Source organism: Neoarius graeffei, chromosome 25 (assembly GCF_027579695.1).
Source record: "Neoarius graeffei isolate fNeoGra1 chromosome 25, fNeoGra1.pri, whole genome shotgun sequence".
NCBI classification, from domain to species: domain Eukaryota; kingdom Metazoa; phylum Chordata; class Actinopteri; order Siluriformes; family Ariidae; genus Neoarius; species Neoarius graeffei.
In genome coordinates, this window is record NC_083593.1 from 12,079,609 (window position 1) to 12,098,507 (window position 18,899).

The 18,899-nt window shown below is 43.6% G+C and overlaps 1 protein-coding gene across 1 annotated transcript in view; it reads left to right on the forward strand.

Moving 5' to 3' along the window:
* The window catches only part of LOC132873345 (DEP domain-containing protein 1B-like), a 91,728-nt gene that overhangs the window by 25,914 nt on the left and 46,915 nt on the right, over positions 1–18,899 (forward strand). The window contains exons 5-7 of the mRNA XM_060908819.1: positions 15,959–16,089; positions 16,170–16,217; positions 16,302–16,442. Of these exons, the coding sequence (XP_060764802.1) occupies positions 15,959–16,089; positions 16,170–16,217; positions 16,302–16,442 (320 nt within the window). The remainder of the gene's footprint in view (positions 1–15,958; positions 16,090–16,169; positions 16,218–16,301; positions 16,443–18,899) is intronic.

Consider the following 18,899-nt stretch of genomic DNA (forward strand, 5'->3'; position numbering starts at 1 on the left):
GGCAGAATCTACACGGAGTGCAGAATTATTAGGCAAGTTGTATTTTTGAGGATTAGTTTTATTATTGAACAACAACTATGTTCTCAATCAAACAAAAAGACTCATAAATATCAAAGCTGAATATGTATGGAAGTTAGAGTGGGGTGTTTTTAGTTTTGGCCATTTTAGGAGAATATGTATGTGTTCAGGTAACTTTCACTGTGCAGAATTATTAGGCAACTTAATAAAAACCAAATATGTAGCCATTTCACTTATTTATTTTCACCAGGTACACTGATATGACAACTCCAGATTTGCAAATAAACATATCTGACATTCAAACACAAAACAAAAACAAAATCAGTGACCAATATAGCCACCCTTCTTCATGAGGACACTCAAAAGCCTTCCATCCATAGATTCTGTCAATTTCTTTATCTGTTCACGACCAACATTGTGTGCAGCAGCAACCACGGCCTCCCAGACGCTGTTCAGAGAGGTGTACTGTTTTCCCTCTTTGTAGACCTCACGTTTTATAATGGACCACAGGTTCTCTATGGGGTTTAGGTCAGGTGAACAAGGGGGCCATGTCATTATTTTTTTCACCTTTCAGACCTTTACTGGCTAGCCACGCAGTGGAGTATTTGGACGCATGAGATGGAGCGTTATCCTGCATGAAAATCATGTTCTTCTTGAAAGATGCTGACTTTTTCCTATACCACTGCTTGAAAGTTTCTTCCAGGAACTGGCAGTAGGTCTGGGAGTTGAGTTTGAGTCCATCCTCAACTCGAAAAGGTCCAACAAGCTCGTCTTTGATGATACCAGCCCATAGCAGTACTCCACCTCCACCTTGCTGGCGTCCGAGTCGGAGTGGAGCTCTGTGCCCATTACTGATCCAGCCACAGGCCCATCCATCTGGCCCATCAAGAGTCACTCTCATCTCATCAGACCACAGCACCTTAGAAAAATCAGTCTTAAGATATTTCTTGGCCCAGTCTTGACGTTTTATCTTGTGTGCCTTACTCAGTGGTGGTCGTTTTTCAGCCTTCCTTACCTTGGCCATGTCCCTCAGTATTGCACACCTTGTACTCTTTGACACTCCAGGAATGTTGCAACTCTGGAATATGGCAGAACTGGATGCTAATGGCTGCTTGTTAGCTTCACGCTTGATTTTCCGCAGATCATGTGCAGTTATTTTGCGCCTTTTTTTTTCCACACGCTTCTTTCGACCCTGTTGACTATTTGCAATGAAACGCTTGATTGTTCGGTGATCACGTTTCAACATCTTCGCAATTTCAAGAGTGCTGCATCCGTCTGCAAGACATCTCACAATTTTATACTTTTCAAAGTCTGTCAGATCTCTCTTCTGACCCATTTTGCCAGAGGAAAAGAGGTTGCCTAATAATTATGCACACCTGATATAGGGTGTTGATGTCATTAGACCACACCCCCTCTCATTACACAGATGCACAGCACCTGATATACTTAATTGGTAGTAGGCTTTCAAGCCTAAACAGCTTGGAGTGGGACAACATGCATTAAAAGGATGTTGTGGTCAAAATACTCACTTGCCTAATAATTCTGCACTCAGTGTATGATTCTTTGACCATTTTTCAGAGAATATGAATGATAACACAAAAACATCTTTTCCACTCATGCTTAGTGGTTGGGTGAAACCATTTATTGTCAAACGACTGTGTTTTCTCTTTTTAAAATCATAATGACAACAGAAACTACCCAAATGACCCTGATCAAAAGTTCTCATACCCTGGTGATTTTGGCCTGATAATATGCACAGAAGTTGACACAAATGGGTTTGAATGGCTACTAAAGGTAACGTCCTCACCTGTGATCTGTTTGCTTGTAATCAGTGTGTGTGCATAAAAGCTGAGTGAGTTTCTGGGATCCAGACAGACTCCTGCATCTTTCATCCAACCACTGACGTTTCTGGATTCTGAGTCATGGGGAAAGCAAAAGAATTGTCAACGGATCTATGGGAAAAGGTAGCTGAACTGTATAAAACAGGAAAGGGATACAAAAAGATATCCACGGAATTGACGATGCCAGTCAGCAGTGTTCAAACTGTGATTAACAAATGGAAAATCAGGGGCTCTGTTAAAACCAAACCACGGTCAGGTAGACCAACAAAAATTTACGCCAAACAGCACAGAGACAAGCCTCAAAACTTCTGGAACAAGGTAATTTGGAGTGATGAGACCAAAATTGAACTTTTTGGCCACAACCATAAACGTTACGTTTGGAGAGGTGTCAACAAGGCCAGTGATGAAAGGAACAACATTCCTACTGTAAAGCACGGAGGTGGATCGCTGATGTTTTGGGGATGTGTGAGCTACAAAGGCACAGGAAACTTGGTCACAGTTGAAGGAAAGATGAATGCAGCACGTTATCAGCAAATACTGGAGGCAAATTTGCACTCATCAGCCCGGAAGCTGCGCATGGGACGTACTTGGACGTTCCAACATGACAATGATCCAAAACACAAGGCCAAGTCGACCTGTCATTGGCTACAGCAGAACAAAGTGAAGGTTCTGGAGTGGCCATCTCAGTCTCCTGACCTCAATATCATTGAGCCACTCTGGGGAGATCTCAAACGCACAGTTCATGCAAGACAGCCCAGGAATTTACAGGAACTGGAGGCTTTTTGCCAAGAAGAATGGGCAGCTTTACCATCTGAGAAAATAAAGAGCCTCATCCACAACTACCACAAAAGACTTCAGGCTGTCATTGATGTTAGAGGGGGCAATACACGGTATTAAGAACTGGGGTATGTAAACTTTTGATCAGGGTCATTTGGATGTTTTTTATTGTCATTATGAGTTAAAAATAGAAAACACAGTTGTTTAGCAATAAATGGCTTCACCCAACCACTAACCGTGAGTGGGGAAAAAATTGTGTTATCATTCGTATTCTCTGAAAAAAGGCCAAGAAAGCAAAAATTCTGCCAGGGTATGTAAACTTATGAGCACAACTGTGTGTGTGTGTGTGTATATATATATATATATATATATATATATATATATATTAGTGCTGTCAAGCGATTAAAATATTTAATCGCGATTAATGTCGCGACTGTCATAGTTAACTCGCGATTAATCGCAATTTAATCGCACATTTTTGTCACATGAAAAACCATTGTAATTCTCTTACCAGCATAAAAAAGTGAATGGGCTTGCTCACCGTTCAAACTACGGGGGTACACGGGGGATCCGAGATCCCCTGAAACAGACATGAGATCCCTTGAAAACATGATTTGGGAAATGTTGGGGGGTCTCTAAAATATTGGCAAAATGATGTTTATTGACATAGCAATTGTATGTAACGGGAAGCATTTGCATATCTGAAGTGAGCGCGCGATGGAGAGCCGCGCTCTGAGACAAGCGCAAGCACCCCCCCAAGGGAAAAAAAAGGGACCCCCCCGAAAATATCGGCATAGTTCGAACACTGGTTGTACCAATGTTTTTTTTTTATTGCAGAGCATAACACGTCTTGTCACAGCCACTGCAAAGTGGGGCTGGAGCTGCCGATGGGAAAACGAAACCTGAGCCGAGCACCGTGGCTCTTCGGGGGAGGGCAGAGGACTCTGGCTGTGCGGGGCGTGGCATCATGTCACAGAGCGTTAATCTCGCGATAAAAAAATTATCGCCGTTAAAATTGAGTCAAGTTAACGTGTTAATAACGCAACATTTTTGACAGCACTAATATATATATATATATATATATATATATATATATATAGAGAGAGAGAGAGAGATGCAAGTACGAATTTTTCATGGGGCGGGATGGTTTGGAACAGGTCATCTAAAATTGGGATAACATTTACCCGGGACGGGTATTTGAGGCGGGTCGTCTAGCTTAAGCTTGATTAGCGTTGTTACGCACGCAGTTTGTTTTTTCGAGCAGCTGTCAAACGCAGAGTCAACTTTACGATCTGTGATTATAATGTCTTAAGCAAGGCTGAGAAATGGTGGACTAAGACGTATTTATTTTTCTATATCAACACAATGACAGAATAAATTTGCGTTCAAAACGTACTTACCTTCCCCTCTAGACCTTTTTAGCCACGCATCCAGCATGGAGCCGCTTGCAACTCTCTTCGTCGCCATTTGTGAGTCACATGATGGTATGAACCATTCACAGTCCATGGAACACTCTAAGCCAATCAGAGTACGGCTTACATATGGCACAAGGGGCAGTAATGGCTGCACTCATATCGAGGATGTAAACAAAGTTGACGCAGCAATGGACATACATGACATAGTGGATGTAATTTACGTTCACAACTTTTTTTGCCGTCAGAAATATTTAATATTAAATTTTGTGACTTGACTGACAATAGCCGGCGGCATAACAAGCCACAGACAGCGATTTGCCGCCGGTGACCGGCTACTTTTGAGACTGCAGTATAAGTGCATGGCCTAAGTGTGACTTGGGGTTCAATCGGCATTTCGGTAAGGGGGCGCAGCGCCCCTGTTCCCCGGTTTAGACGAAAGCCTGCTTTTGCTGGGTTTCACGTAGAGCTGGGCGATAAATCGATTTTATCGATTAATTCGAATTTACAGTTAAGGACGATGTGCTTTTATGAAAATCGGTTTTCTCTCAGTTTTAACCTCTGCCACCGACGCTCCCCTCTGCGCATGTGCAGAACGGCTCGGGCAGCAGGGACGGATCGGGCACCGACACTATAGCCCTCCTTCCGCATGCTTACCATAGACACACACAAACAACATGGCAGCGATTGGGGGAAAGCCGCAACCTGTGCCCAAGAAAGGAGTGACTTCCTCTGCGATGTGGAATTGGTTCGGTTTTGCGGCGCCGGACGCAGACCAAACAAATCCTCGTTGTAAGGTGTGTTTGAAAACGGTTGCTTCCAAAGGAAGCAGCACGACGAATTTATTCCAACCCCTTCAACAGAAGCCTGCAGCGGAGCGGGAGAAGTGCTGCTCCCAGCGGAATGAACACAGCCGCAGCACGAGCGCACCATCCACAGTAAAGCAAGCAACCGTCCCGGACACATTTTCGAACTGTGTGCCTGATGATAAGAATGGGGCGCGGTGGAAGGCAATCACAGATGCTATCGCGATGTTTATTGCAAAAGGCATGGTGCCCATTAGGGGTGTGCAAAAATATCGATACGGCGATATATCGCGATACTTTGTCTTCCGATTCAATATCGATACTCAAAATTTGAATATCGATATTTTTTCAAATAATAAATCATGTTTCAGACGGGTTGTAAATCCAGTACGACTTCCGCACCTCCGCTCCGCGAGGTGTCGCTGTGCCGCTCCCTCACTGCAAGGCACTCTTCGTCTTCTCTTTTTTCCCCGGCGGTTGCAGTGAGGAAAAAAAAAAAACAAGCAAGCATGGCTGTTAACGTAAACCTAGAGACGCCGCCGAACTTTAATGCAGATGTTTGGAGGCACTTTGGATTCCAAAGGAAAGGAGAAAAAAACAGTGAGCCGGACAAAGAGTACGCACTCTGCAAAACCTGTTTCGCTCCAGTTAGATATTCAGGTAACACAACAAACTTGCGAGCGAACTTAGCACGACGCCACCCCGACATATTAGCTCAGCCAGAGCCGCTGAAACCCGACCCGACGCAAACTACACTGGACAGCGCCAAAGTCCTCCCGTCTACTTCAGTGATGTGTGACTTACTGTAACTGTGAACTTAATTTTGTCATTTAAGACCAAAGGCAAGAAGCTGCACTTTATCTTGCATTTTCAGTTTTAGTGTGTGTGAGACACTGCATTTTATTTTGAGTATTTACTCAAAGTTCAGAAGAAACATGATTCACTGAGGTTTCAGTTCAGTTTCAGTGTGTGGATACTGACCCACACTGCACTTTGTTTCATCATTGTGCTCAGGGAGACTAAGATGCACACTGCACTTTTCACTGTGTTTCAGACAGTGTGTTGTTCCTGCAAAATAAGCACAAGTTAAATGTTCTCAGGTATATGTTCTCAAGTTTACAAAGAACAAATTGATATTATGGCCCTTTTCCACTACCCTTTTTCAGCTCGCTTCAGCCCGACACGGCTCGCGTTTCGACTACCAAAGAACAGCACGACTCAGCTCGCTTCAGCCCTGCTTAGCCCCCAAAACTCGCACCGTTTTGGAGTGGGGCTGAAGCGAGCCAAAGCGAGCCGAGTGAGGCTGGGGGCGTGAGCAGACACTCCCCTGTGCACTGATTGGTGAGGAGGAGTGTCCTCACATGCCCACACACGCCCCGCGAGCACGCTGGGATCTGTAAACACCGCAAACCTGGAAGAAGAATAATTACGAATTACGAGAATTTCTGAAGCCTTATGCGCCTCGCCTCATCTATACGCTCTTGCCAGTATCTGTTGGCGTTGTCGGTGACAACAAGCCACAGCACCAAGACCAGCAACACTAACGACTCCATGTTTATTGTTTACTATTCGGGTCGTGAGACTACCGCTTAAAAGCTCACTGATGTCACTGTTTGCGCTGCTTAACGACATCACGTGACGTCCACCCACTTTCGCTAACTCCACCCAATGTGTCCACCCACTTCCAGCCAGCACGGTTCAGCGCGGTTGTAGTCGAAATGCAACTTCAATAGCCCCACTCAGCTCGACTCAGCCCAACTCAGCACGGCACGGCTCAGCCCGACTCAGCCGCGTTGGTAGTGGAAAAGCGGCATTAGTGTTAGCACTGAAATGTATGTGCAGTCTGCAGTGCAAGTTTTAAGTTTTCATAAAACAATTTGATTCTGCTTGTTAAGCAGCACTGATGTGTCCATGCTTACAGAAAAGTTGATAATACTAGCACAGAAATGGGAATTTTCTGTATGTTGTAGTGAAGCAACTCTTGGTTTTGCCAGCAGTGGAATAGAGACAAATATATGTCTGGCAAGAGTGTGTAGTTATGTATGTGAAATGTAATTTTACAGTGGTCAATAAATTCTGATTTTCTTCAGTGACACAGATATCGTGATGTGGTTGAAATTTCTTGCAATATATCGATTATTGCAGAATCGCTGTACCGTGATATTATCATTATCGTGGGCAAAATATCGCCATAGTATCGTATCGTGAGGTATCTGGTGATACCCAGCCCTAGTGCCCATACATACGGTGGAAAAGCCAGGATTTTTTTCCCCTATTTTGTCAGTTTTATTGAAAAGAACGCAATTTAATTTTTTATTATTTATATATTTTTTCGCTGTCCAAATCCTGCGCTCTGATTGGATGGCGAGCGGGTCTGTATCCTACGGTTCGGACCCCGGTTACGGACTTCTGGCGACTCACTTGTTCACAACAACAACAAACATTTATCTTTTTTTTTTTTTTTTTTACAAGATTTATTTATAAGAGTATCAAAAATCTTATAAATGCTTGCCAGCATTTCTCAGGAGAATAGCATTAATTTTACAGCACGGATAGCGATAACGACAGTGTTCACAGCGAAAGCGAGTTTTACTACCCTGAGGAAGAAGAAATAAAAGAAAACATTTCAGGAGAAAGCTAAAAACCTGTAATTTGCTAACGCCGAGCAAAAACATGGCTGAATCCTGAATGACTCAATTTTGTATAAATAGGGGACTACATAGGCGGCAAAATGTAGTTTTTTTCCTGCCATGGAAGTGCACTTGTGTACCGAGGAGGAAGCAATTTGCATTACAGCCGTGAATGAGGATTCAAAATAGCATTAATTTTACAGCATGGATAGCGATAACGACAGTGTTCACAGCGAAAGCGAGTTTTAGTACCCTGAGGAAGAAGAAATAAAAGAGAACATTTCAGGAGAAAGATAAAAACCTCTAACTTGCTAACAGTTTGATCTCATTAGTTAATGAGACTCATTTTGGACCATGCTATCCTAATACATAATATTACGTTAGGTAAAAACTTTAAACCAGTACAATCTCTTCTTCAAAGTTTCACCAAATGGCTTTATTTATGCAGTATAAATAGGGGACTACATAGGTGGCAAAATGTAGTTTTATTTTCCTGCCATGGAAGTGCACTTGTATACCGAGGAGGAAGCAATTTGCATTACAGCCGTGAATGAGGATTCAAAATGGCGGCTCGGCTCGGTTTTCCCTTTCAGGCGCTCTTAGCCTAGTAAACTAGACCCACCCGCCTAGCGGCCAAAAATATTTTTGCCTACGAGTGGGTCTAGCCTCGCACCATATCAACAAAACACCCCGGGCATCAAATCGTGCCCGCCAATCACAACGCAAGGTTTTTGTTTGGATTCTTTGGGCGGGCTTTTGCAGGAGTGACGACAAAGCTGCGCAACGCTGGAGAAAGCACAACAGGAAAGATGGCTACAGCTAGTGAACAGCACGCGTTTGACTCCGCTTTGGAATCAGTTTTAGAAGAATTAGACTTGGAGTTTTCGTTGAAACATGAGCAGGAAGAGGCTCTCCGCTCATTCCTTTTCAAGAAGGACGTTTTCGCTGTTTTGCCGACCGGCTATGGCAAAAGTCTGATCTACCAGCTGGCTCCGCTCGTAGCCAAAAGGATGGGGCTAGTTTGTGCAGTACGAAGAATTAATAAACAGCTTTGAAACATTACTTTTTGATTGTTTCTTATTTTCCCGTTATTTTAAATTTAAGGGAAATTATTTCACCAATCACCACTAAATAAAAACTCTCAAAAACAGTTTAAGCAAACCCTTGAAAAACACTTGGAAAAAAAAAGTGTATGTTAAGTATGTGGTACAGACTCCAAACTTGTGGTCATTATCTCCAAACTTCTTAATATCTAGAACCTGTTTATTAATTAATACGCATTTTGAAAAGTTATTTATTTCAAGGCCTCCCCCACTGCTTTCTGTCGCTCTGACTACGTCACAGTCACTGTTGCGCTGATTGGTCAGAGCGTTGGCCTATACGCACAGAGACAGTTTGAAAGACAGCGGTTTGTTCCTACCCACACCCTTCGGAAATGTCTACGACCGAGACCAGACTAAATATTCACATTTAGTCTGGCTTGCCAGGCTAGGGCGCTCTCGTTTTCTGTTAGAATTTGGTAAAGAAAAAAATAAATATATTATTTACCAGCTTAAGGTCGGTCCGTATGGTGAAATACCATGACCTCGGCCTTAAATACTGACCTCAGCCCAGAGGGCCTCGCTCAGTACTTTCAAGACCTCGGTCACGGTATTTCACCATACGGACCTCCCAGCTGGGAAATAACACGTGTATATATATATATTTTTTGAAGGGGCATTTTTTAAATTTATTTTTATTTTTAACCCCGCCGGCAGTAGTCGGAGGGGTTATTATTTTCACCTGCGTCAGTCTGTGTGTGTGTGTATCTGTCTGTCTGTCTGTCTGTGTGTCTGCAAGATATCTCAAGAACCAATGGATCAATTTGGACCAAATTTTGTACGTGTTGCCAATCACCCAGGAAGGAAACCATTAAATTTTGGAGGTCAAAGGTCAAGGTCATGGCAGAACTTCGAAATTTTCGCCCAATGTATTTTAATAGGGAAAAGGCGGGGTTTGCACTCGTTAGAGTGTCCCTGTCTAGTTTTCACCTGCGTCAGTCTGTGTGTGTGTGTATCTGTCTGTCTGTCTGTCTGTCTGTGTGTCTGCAAGATATCTCAAGAACCAATGGATCGATTTGGACCAAATTTTGTACATGTGTTGCCAATCACCCAGGAAGGAAACCATTAAATTTTGGAAGTCAAAGGTCAAGGTCATGGCAGAACTTCGAAATTTTCGCCCAATGTATTTTAATAGGGAAAAGGCGGGGTTTGCACTCGTTAGAGTGTCCCTGTCTAGTTATTTTTTAAGTTTGCGGGTGCATTGTGTCAGTGCCAGTTTGAAACTAAGCTATATTGGAGAAAGCTTTCTAAAAGTTACTGTATGTTCTCACTGTTTACAATGGCATGGTCTGCCATCTCATCTACAAGCTTGTTTTTTGGCTTCTTTTTGGTTTCTGGTTGCACTTTAACCCCAAAGGGGAAATTTAAGTGAAAACAAAATAAAGGTAAAACTTGTTTTGAAACTTGGCCTAAGGAGTACAACATTAGACGACACTATGAAACGAAACACCATGACAAGTACAAGGACCTGGACATGACTCAAAGGAGACAGAAAGTAGAGGAGATGAAAAGAAGTTTGGTTTCACAACAGAATACGTTCAAAAAAGCCACATCACAAAGTGAGGCTGCTGTAAAGGCTAGTTATATTGTGGCAGCACAGATCGCAAAATCAGCCCCCAAATCAGTTGTTTTATTTTAAAAATTATTCTTTCTTGAGTCATCCGTTGTCCTTGAACTCCGGTGAAGCCAGAACAAAGTTCTTCCTCCAAATTTCTTTGTCATGCATTGCATTGATGAGATCGTCTGAATAAAGCTGAGTATCATCTTCAATGATCTGTTTGAGGGTAGTTCGAGGACGACCAACTCTTCTTTTTCCCTCTGGTTGCCACATCAGTAACTTGCTGGGTGGTTCCTTTCCTCGGGTCACATGGCCAGCTAGGGCAAGCCTCCTCTTTCGAATTACTTGAGATAGAGCTGGAAGTGGGCCATACAATTGTGTGTTCGGGATATGATCCCTCCATGATACGTTGTATATGGCGCGCAGCATCTTTGTGTATGTTCCATCCAACTTTACATTCCTGACTTTGTTTAATGCCCACGACTCCGAGCCATAGACAAGTATGGACTCTACACAAGCTTTGAAGACCTTTGTCTTGGTAGACTTTTTGATTGGAGCTTTCCAGACTCTCTTTAAAGAGTGTAGGGCGCCCCAAGCTTGACCGATTCTTGACTCAATATCATGGTCGCAGTCTGTATACCCTCCAAGATATTTAAAATCTTGAACACGTTCAATGTTGGAGCCATCAGATGCAGATACACCCTGTTGGGATGTAGGGTTCAGATGCATGTATTTGGTTTTGGAGGCATTCAAGTGCAGGCCGATAGCTTCACATGCGTCTTCTATACGTCGAAGCAGGTCTTGAGCTTCTGCAACAGTATCCTCCAAGAGGGCGATATCATCAGCATAATCTAGATCTGGTAGAGTCTGTGCTGGGTATCGTCTACTACGACGTCTGTACAACGTGAGTCCATCAGTGTCTCGGATTGCAGTTCGCAGGGCATAATCAAGACAGATAATGAATAAAAAGGCCAGCGGCGCTGCTGTGGAGTCAGGCTGCCCGCCACGCCTCGCGTTTACATCGGCCGTCTGAGTTACCACGTCCGTAAGAAGGACATAAAATTATTAGCCTGTGGAAAAAGTTTATTTTGATATTTAAATCCGAAGGCTGCAAATAGAAAAGAGGCATACGATTTTTATTTAAATTTCATTTAATAAATTAATGCCATTGATGTGTTTTTTTTTATTTGAAATTCGATTTAGCATGTCTGCACTATTGTTATATACAGGGAGTGCAGAATTATTAGGCAAGTTGTATTTTTGAGGATTAGTTTTATTATTGAAAAACAACTATGTTCTTGATGAACCCAAAAGACTCATAAATATCAAAGCTGAGTATTTTTGGAAGTTGGAGTCGGGCTTTCTTAGTTTTAGCTATCTTAGGAGGATATCTGTGTGTGCAGGTGACTATAACTGTGCATAATTATTAGGCAACTTAACAAAAAACAAACATATACCCATTCCACTCATTTATTTTCACCAGGGAAACCAATATAACAACTCAACATTCACTAATATACATTGCTGGCATTCAAAAACAAACAAACAAAAAAAAATCAGTGACTAATATAGCCGCCTTTCTTTACAAGGACACTCAAAAGCCTGCCATCCATGGATTCGGTCAGTGTTTTGATCTGTTTGCGATCAACATTGCGTGCAGCAGCAACCACAGCCTCCCAGACACTGTTCAGAGATGTGTACTGTTTCCCCTCCTTGTAGATCTCACATTTGATGAGGGACCACAGGTTTTCTATGGGGTTCAGATCAGGTGAACAAGGAGGCCACGTCATTAATCTTTCTTCCTTTAGACCCTTTCTGGCCAGCCATGCTGTGGAGTACTTGGATGCGTGTGATGGAGCATTGTCCTGCATGAAAATCTTGTTTTTCTTGAAGGATGCTGACTTCTTCTTGTACCACTGCTTGAAGAAGGTGTCTTCCAAAAACTGACAATAGGACTGGGAGTTGAGCTTGACGCCATCCTCAACCCGAAAAGGTCCCACAAGCTCATCTTTGATGATACCAGCCCATACCAGTACCCCACCTCCACCTTGCTGGCGTCTGAGTCGGACTGGAGCTCTCTGCCCTTTGCTGATCCAGCCACGAGCCCGTCCATCTGGCCCATCAAGACTCACTCTCATTTCATCTGTCCATAAGACCTTAGAAAAATCAGTCTTGTGATACTTCTTGGCCCAGTCTTGACGTTTCATCTTGTGTGTCTTGTTCAGTGGTGGTCGTTTTTCAGCCTTTGTTACCTTGGCCGTGTCCCTGAGTATTGCACACCTTGTGCTTTTTGACACTCCAGTGATGTTGCAGCTCTGAAATATGGCAAAACTGGTGGCGAGTGGCATCTTGGCAGCTTCACGCTTGACTTTCCTCAGTTCACGGGCAGTTAGTTTGCGCCTTTTTTTTTCAACGCGCTTCTTGCGACCCTGTTGACTATTTTGAATGAAGCGCTTGATTGTTCGATGGTCACGCTTCAAAAGCTGGGCAATTTTAAGAGTGCTCCATCCCTTTGCAATATATGTCACTATTTTTGACTTTTCTGAGTCCGTCAAATCCCTCTTCTGACCCATTTTGCCAAAGGAAAGGAAGTTGCCTAATCATTTTGCACACCTGATATAGGGTGTTGATGTCATTAGACCACACCCCTTTTCATTACAAAGATGCACATCACCTGGTATGCTTAATTGGTAGGAGGCTTTCAAGCCTATGCAGCTTGGAGTAGGCCAACATGCATAGAGAGGGTAATGTGGTCAACATACTCATTTGCCTAATAATTCTGCACTCCCTGTATTGTGTATATATAACATGAATGAGTATGAATAAGTGTTGCTTGTTCCATATTCAGTGTTAAAGCAAAACTTGTTTGGGTCCATATTGAAAGGTTCATTTGTTCAATGTTGGCCCGCGACTTTGTTCAAGTTTTAAAGGAACAGTCCACCGTACTTCCATAATGAAATATGCTCTTATCTGAATTGAGATGAGCTGTTCCGTACCTCTCCGAGCTTTGCGCGACCTCCCAGTCAGTCAGACGCAGTCAGACGCACTGTCACTCCTGTTAGCAATGTAGCTAGGCTCAGCATGGCCAATGGTATTTTTTGGGGCTGTAGTTAGATGCGACCAAACTCTTCCGCGTTTTTCCTGTTTACATAGGTTTATATGACCAGTGATATGAAACAAGTTCAGTTACACAAATTGAAACGTGGCGATTTTCTATGCTATGGAAAGTCCGCACTATAATGACAGGCGTACTAACACGTTCTGCGCGCTTTGGCAGCGCATTGATACGGAGCTCAGATATCAATGCGCTGCCGAAGTGCGCAGAAGGTGTTAGTACGCCTGTCATTATAGTGCGGACTTTCCATAGCATAGAAAATCGCTACGTTTCAATTTGTGTAACTGAACTTGTTTCATATCACTGGTCATATAAACCTATGTAAACGGGAAAAACGCAGAAGAGTTTGGTCGCATCTAACTACAGCCCCAAAAAATACCATTGGCCATACTGAGCCTAGCTACATTGCTAACAGGAGTGACAGCGCGTCTGACTGCGTCTGACTGACTGGGAGGTCGCGCAAAGCTCGGAGAGGTACGGAGCAGCTCGTCTCAATTCAGGTAAGAGCATATTTCATTATGGAAATACGGTGGACTGTTCCTTTAAATTTTGGCCCACTGTGTATTTGAGCTTGACACCCCTGCCCTACTGTGAGTAAAAATTAGCTTCAACTTGAAAAAAATCGCAGCCCACTAGAGGGTGCGTCGGCCCAATGGTTGAGAAACACTGTATTAAAGGACAGGTGTTCTTTTCTGAATTAGGAACATAAACCTGAACGCAGAGTAAACTCATGTTTACTACAAGTGTTCAGTTCACGGGGTTAGAGAGGACGATCTGGACAATCTGGAGTTTGTTGTTTCTTTTGCTTCTATTGTACCATGGCAATTTGCCAAGGATTACAGTGTATAATTTTATTAATAAACGACAAGTCAGACATTGTTACGGTTTATAGTAAGATTTAATGTTGTGGAATGTCCAAGAGACAAATTAATGCCTGTTCTCACGAAGGTTATAGTCGTGATAAACAGTCATTTCCTCAGCCTCTCTCTCTCTCTCTCTCTCTCTCTCTCTCTCTCTCTCAAAGCATGGAGCCTGTCTTTTCACCGAGAAACCAGAAAGTGCAAACTCCCTTGTCTTGAAGACTTTCCCATGTTGGGAAACACAGCAAAGCTCCGTGACGCTTATACAGTCCTTACAACCAAGGCTTCTTCCATAAATGCTTAATAAATGTCTCCGAACAAAAAAAGTCAGCACATCAATGATTACACGTTTTACTTTATTAAACACCAGCATGTTTTTAAAATCTGTTTAATGTGGAGCGTCTGCCTTCTGACCAATCAGGGTCGAGAATTCAACTGCCCTGTCGTATAAGAAAAATTTAATATACGTACCTGTCGATGACCGAACACCACATCTCACAGTGGAAAATTGGTCAGTGATAATATGCTAGGGGCGGTACGGTGGTGTAGCGGTTAGCGCTGTTGCCTCACAGCAAGAAGGTCCTGGGTTCGAGCCCCGTGGCCGGCGAGGGCCTTTCTGTGCGGAGTTTGCATGTTCTCCCCGTGTCCGCGTGGGTTTCCTCCGGGTGCTCCGGTTTCCCCCACAGTCCAAAGACATGCAGGTTAGGTTAACTGGTGACTCTAAATTGACCGTAGGTGTGAATGTGAGTGTGAATGGTTGTCTGTGTCTATTGCCGCTTTTCCACTACCAATGCGGCTGAGTTGGGCTGAGCCGTGCCGTGCTGAGTCGAGCTGAGCGGGGCTATTGAAGTTGCATTTCGACTACAACCGCGCTGAACCGTGCTGGCTGGAAGTGGGTGGACACATTGGGTGGAGTTAGCGAAAGTGGGTGGACGTCACGTGATGTCGTTAAGCAGCGCAAACAGTGACATCAGTGAGCTTTTAAGCGGTAGTCTCACGACCCGAATAGTAAACAATAAACATGGAGGACATGGAGTCGTTAGTGTTGCTGGTCTTGGTGCTGTGGCTTGTTGTCACCAACAACGCCAACAGATACTGGCAAGAGCGTATAGATGAGGCGAGGCGCATAAGGCTTCAGGAATTCTCGTAATTCGTAATTATTCTTCTTCCAGGTTTACGGTGTTTACAGATCCCAGCGTGCTCGCGGGGCGCGTGTGGGCATGTGAGGACACTCCTCCTCACCAATCAGTGCACAGGGGAGTGTCTGCTCACGCCCCCAGCCTCACTCGGCTCGCTTTGGCTCGCTTCAGCCCCACTCCAAAACCGTGCGAGTTTTAGGGGCTAAGCAGGGCTGAAGCGAGCCGAGTCGTGCTGTTCTTTGGTAGTCGAAACGCGAGCCGTGTCGGGCTGAAGTGAGCTGAAAAAGGGTAGTGGAAAAGGGCCATATGTGTCAGCCCTGTGATGACCTGGCGACTTGTCCAGGGTGTACTCCGCCTTTCGCCCGTAGTCAGCTGGGATAGGCTCCAGCTTGCCTGCGACCCTGTAGAACAGGATAAAGCGGCTAGAGATAATGAGATGAGATGAGATAATATGCTATTATCGTCTGTGTTAGAAGACAATAATAAACCTACACTTGTTCATGTCCCTTAGTCTATATTATTGCACTAAACTACGTATCTTGTCATACATTGTTACATTACTAGGCAACCAAATCATGTGACTGGGCAGCATCCTGATACTTTTACGTCCCTAGTGGGCTAGCTAATAAACTTAGCCGGTGAATTTGTCCACCCCTGATTCTTAATTTCCCCCAACATATTTTAACACTGTTTGTTGAATAGTTTACAGAGCGTTTTGGGGCTGCAGTCTTTAGACGGTGTTCTTGATGCCAAGCTCTTGAATCCCAAGCACATTGTCTACAATGTATTTAGTGTCAACAAACAAGGCATCGTTGTGCTGAAGAACAAAGCAGGTGAGGAGAACTTGAATTTGAATTTGTTCAGTAGTCATGCAAATATTTGTTTGATATTGCTGCCATCTGCTGTTTCACAGAGGACCTTCCTCACTGGGTTTTATCTGCAATGAAATGCCTGGCGAACTGTAAGTTTAAAAAAAAAAAGGCTTGTCATGTTTTCATTTTATTTTCTGATCATTTAAAAAAACAAAAAAACCCTGTTGTTTCAGGGCCTAACGGAAATGAGATTAATCAGCCCATGTATCCCGGCTTTGAGCGAGATGTTTTTCGAACAGTAGCCGAACACTTCCAGAGATTAAAGGAGCCACTGCTGACATTCCAGCTGTATGAAATTTTTGTCAGCATTCTGGGTAAGATAAATACAAAGGACTAGGCATGTAATGATATCTCGTGCAGTAATAAATTGCGATGCAAATTTATGGCAATTCAAATTGATAAAATAAAAAAAAATGAATCAAGAATAAGAAATTATCAGGCACTGTTTATATAGCAGAGGACGCAATAACGTACATTAGTGGGAATGCTCGTGACTTCACCCTAGGTGGAAGTAACACAGCTCTAATGTCATGAAAACACACAAAAAAACCAGATCTACAATGGAAAAGAGCTGTCGTGTGATTGACTCTACAAATAGATTTACGAAGAAATCAGAGCTCTCTTTTTACAAACTGCTGAAAGATTGAAAAAAGAGAGAAGACAAATGGAGGTAGTACAAATGTTCGATAAAAGTTTATTAAGAAAAGGCCTATTTGTTATTAACATTTTCATTTTTAATAAAAGGAATATTTTAGTTAATAGGTCATTATGTTTTACTCCCAGCCTTTACAAATGTGGGTAAATAATTAGTGTTGATTATTAAGAAAATGAAACATAAGTTGTTTTTTATTTCACAAAAGGAATATTTAATTTGATAAAGAATAAGAAATTTATTTATTTATGGTAATAACATTTTCTTCATTTACAACCCCAATTCCAAAAAAGTTGGGATACTGTGTAAACTGTAAATAAAAACACAATGCGATAATTTGCAAGTCATGGAAACTCTAGATCAGAGGTGCCGATCATTACGATCTCGTCGTAATCATTACGATTTTCAAAGTAAATTCTGCAATTACGATTTTGGCTCTAATTGTTCCGATATTGAGAGTTTCTTACATGGGTACATCATAGTTGACCGTTCCGCAGGTGGTGCTTCCGCATTTTTTTTTTTCCAGAGTAGTATAATTTACAATTATTGGTCGAAAAACAAATCCACAATAACCATTGACCAATAGAATTCAATCTTACATGTCTAGCGTGGGGGCGGCACGGTGGTGTAGCGGTTAGCGCTGTCGCCTCACAGCAAGAAGGTCCTGGGTTCGAGCCCCGTGGCCGGCGAGGGCCTTTCTGTGCGGAGTTTGCATGTTCTCCCCGTGTCTGCGTGGGTTTCCTCCGGGTGCTTCGGTTTCCCCCACAGTCCAAAGACATGCAGGTTAGGTTAACTGGTGACTCTAAATTGACCGTAGGTGTGAATGTGAGTGTGAATGGTTGTCTGTGTCTATTGCCGCTTTTCCACTACCAACGTGGCTGAGTCGAGCTGAGTGGGGCTGTTGGGGTTGCATTTCGACTACAACCGCGCTGAACCATGCTGGCTGGAAGTGGGTGGACACATTGGGTGGAGTTAGCGAAAGTGGGTGGACGTCACGTGATGTCGTTAGGTGGCGCAAACAGTGACATCAGTGATCTTTTAAGCGGTAGTCTCACGACCCGGAGAGTAAACAATAAACATGGAGGACATGGAGTCGTTAGTGTTGCTGGTCTTGGTGCTGTGGCTTGTTGTCACCGACAACGCCAACAGATACTGGCAAGAGCGTATAGATGAGGCGAGGCGCATAAGGCTTCAGAAATTCTCGTAATTCGTAATTCTTCTTCTTCCGGGTTTACGGTGTTTACAGATCCCAGCGTGCTCGCGGGGCGTGTGTGGGTGTGTGAGGACACTCCTCCTCACCAGTCAGTGCACAGGGGAGTGTCTGCTCACGCCCCTAGCCCCACTCGGCTCGGTTTGGCTCGCTTCAGCCCCACTCCAAAACCGTGCGAGTTTTGGGTGCTAAGCAGGGCTGAAGCGAGCTGAGTCGTACTGCTTTGAGGTAGTCGAAACGCGAGCCGTGTCGGGCTGAAGTGAGCTGAAAAAGGGTAGTGGAAAAGGGCCATATGTGTCAGCCCTGTGATGACCTGGCGACTTGTCCAGGGTGTACCCCGCCTTTCGCCCGTAGTCAGCTGGGATAGGCTCCAGCTCGCCTGCGACCCTGTAGAACAGGATAAAGCGGCTACAGATAATGAGATGAGATATCTAGCGTGAGTCTGGACGCCATGCTGCTTGTTTATCAAGTCATGGGATTTCTTTGTCAGTTTTAATTTTTGAAGTATAATTATGTCGAGCGAAAAGGATAGTAAACCTAAAGCCGGTAGACCAACAAAAACAGTTAACCAAAAGTTCCGTAAGGAGTACACTGATCAATTTAATTTCATCATCCCTTCTAAGAAGTCAGTTCACCACGCTTTCTGCTCGACATGTCGAGTAGCCATATCTATATCCCATGGGGGTATGTGCGACATACGACGGCATGTTAATACCGAAGGACACAAGGGTAACGCCGAAACTCTTGGGAGCAATCAGAGAATATTGGATAATTTCGTGAAGTCCAACAGTGACCTGGATGCCAAGGTGACAAAGGCAGAGGTTATGTTCACCAACTTCATTGTGGAACATAATCTGCCCATTGCCGTTGCAGACCACGCTGGACAACTTTTCAAGAACATGTTTTCTG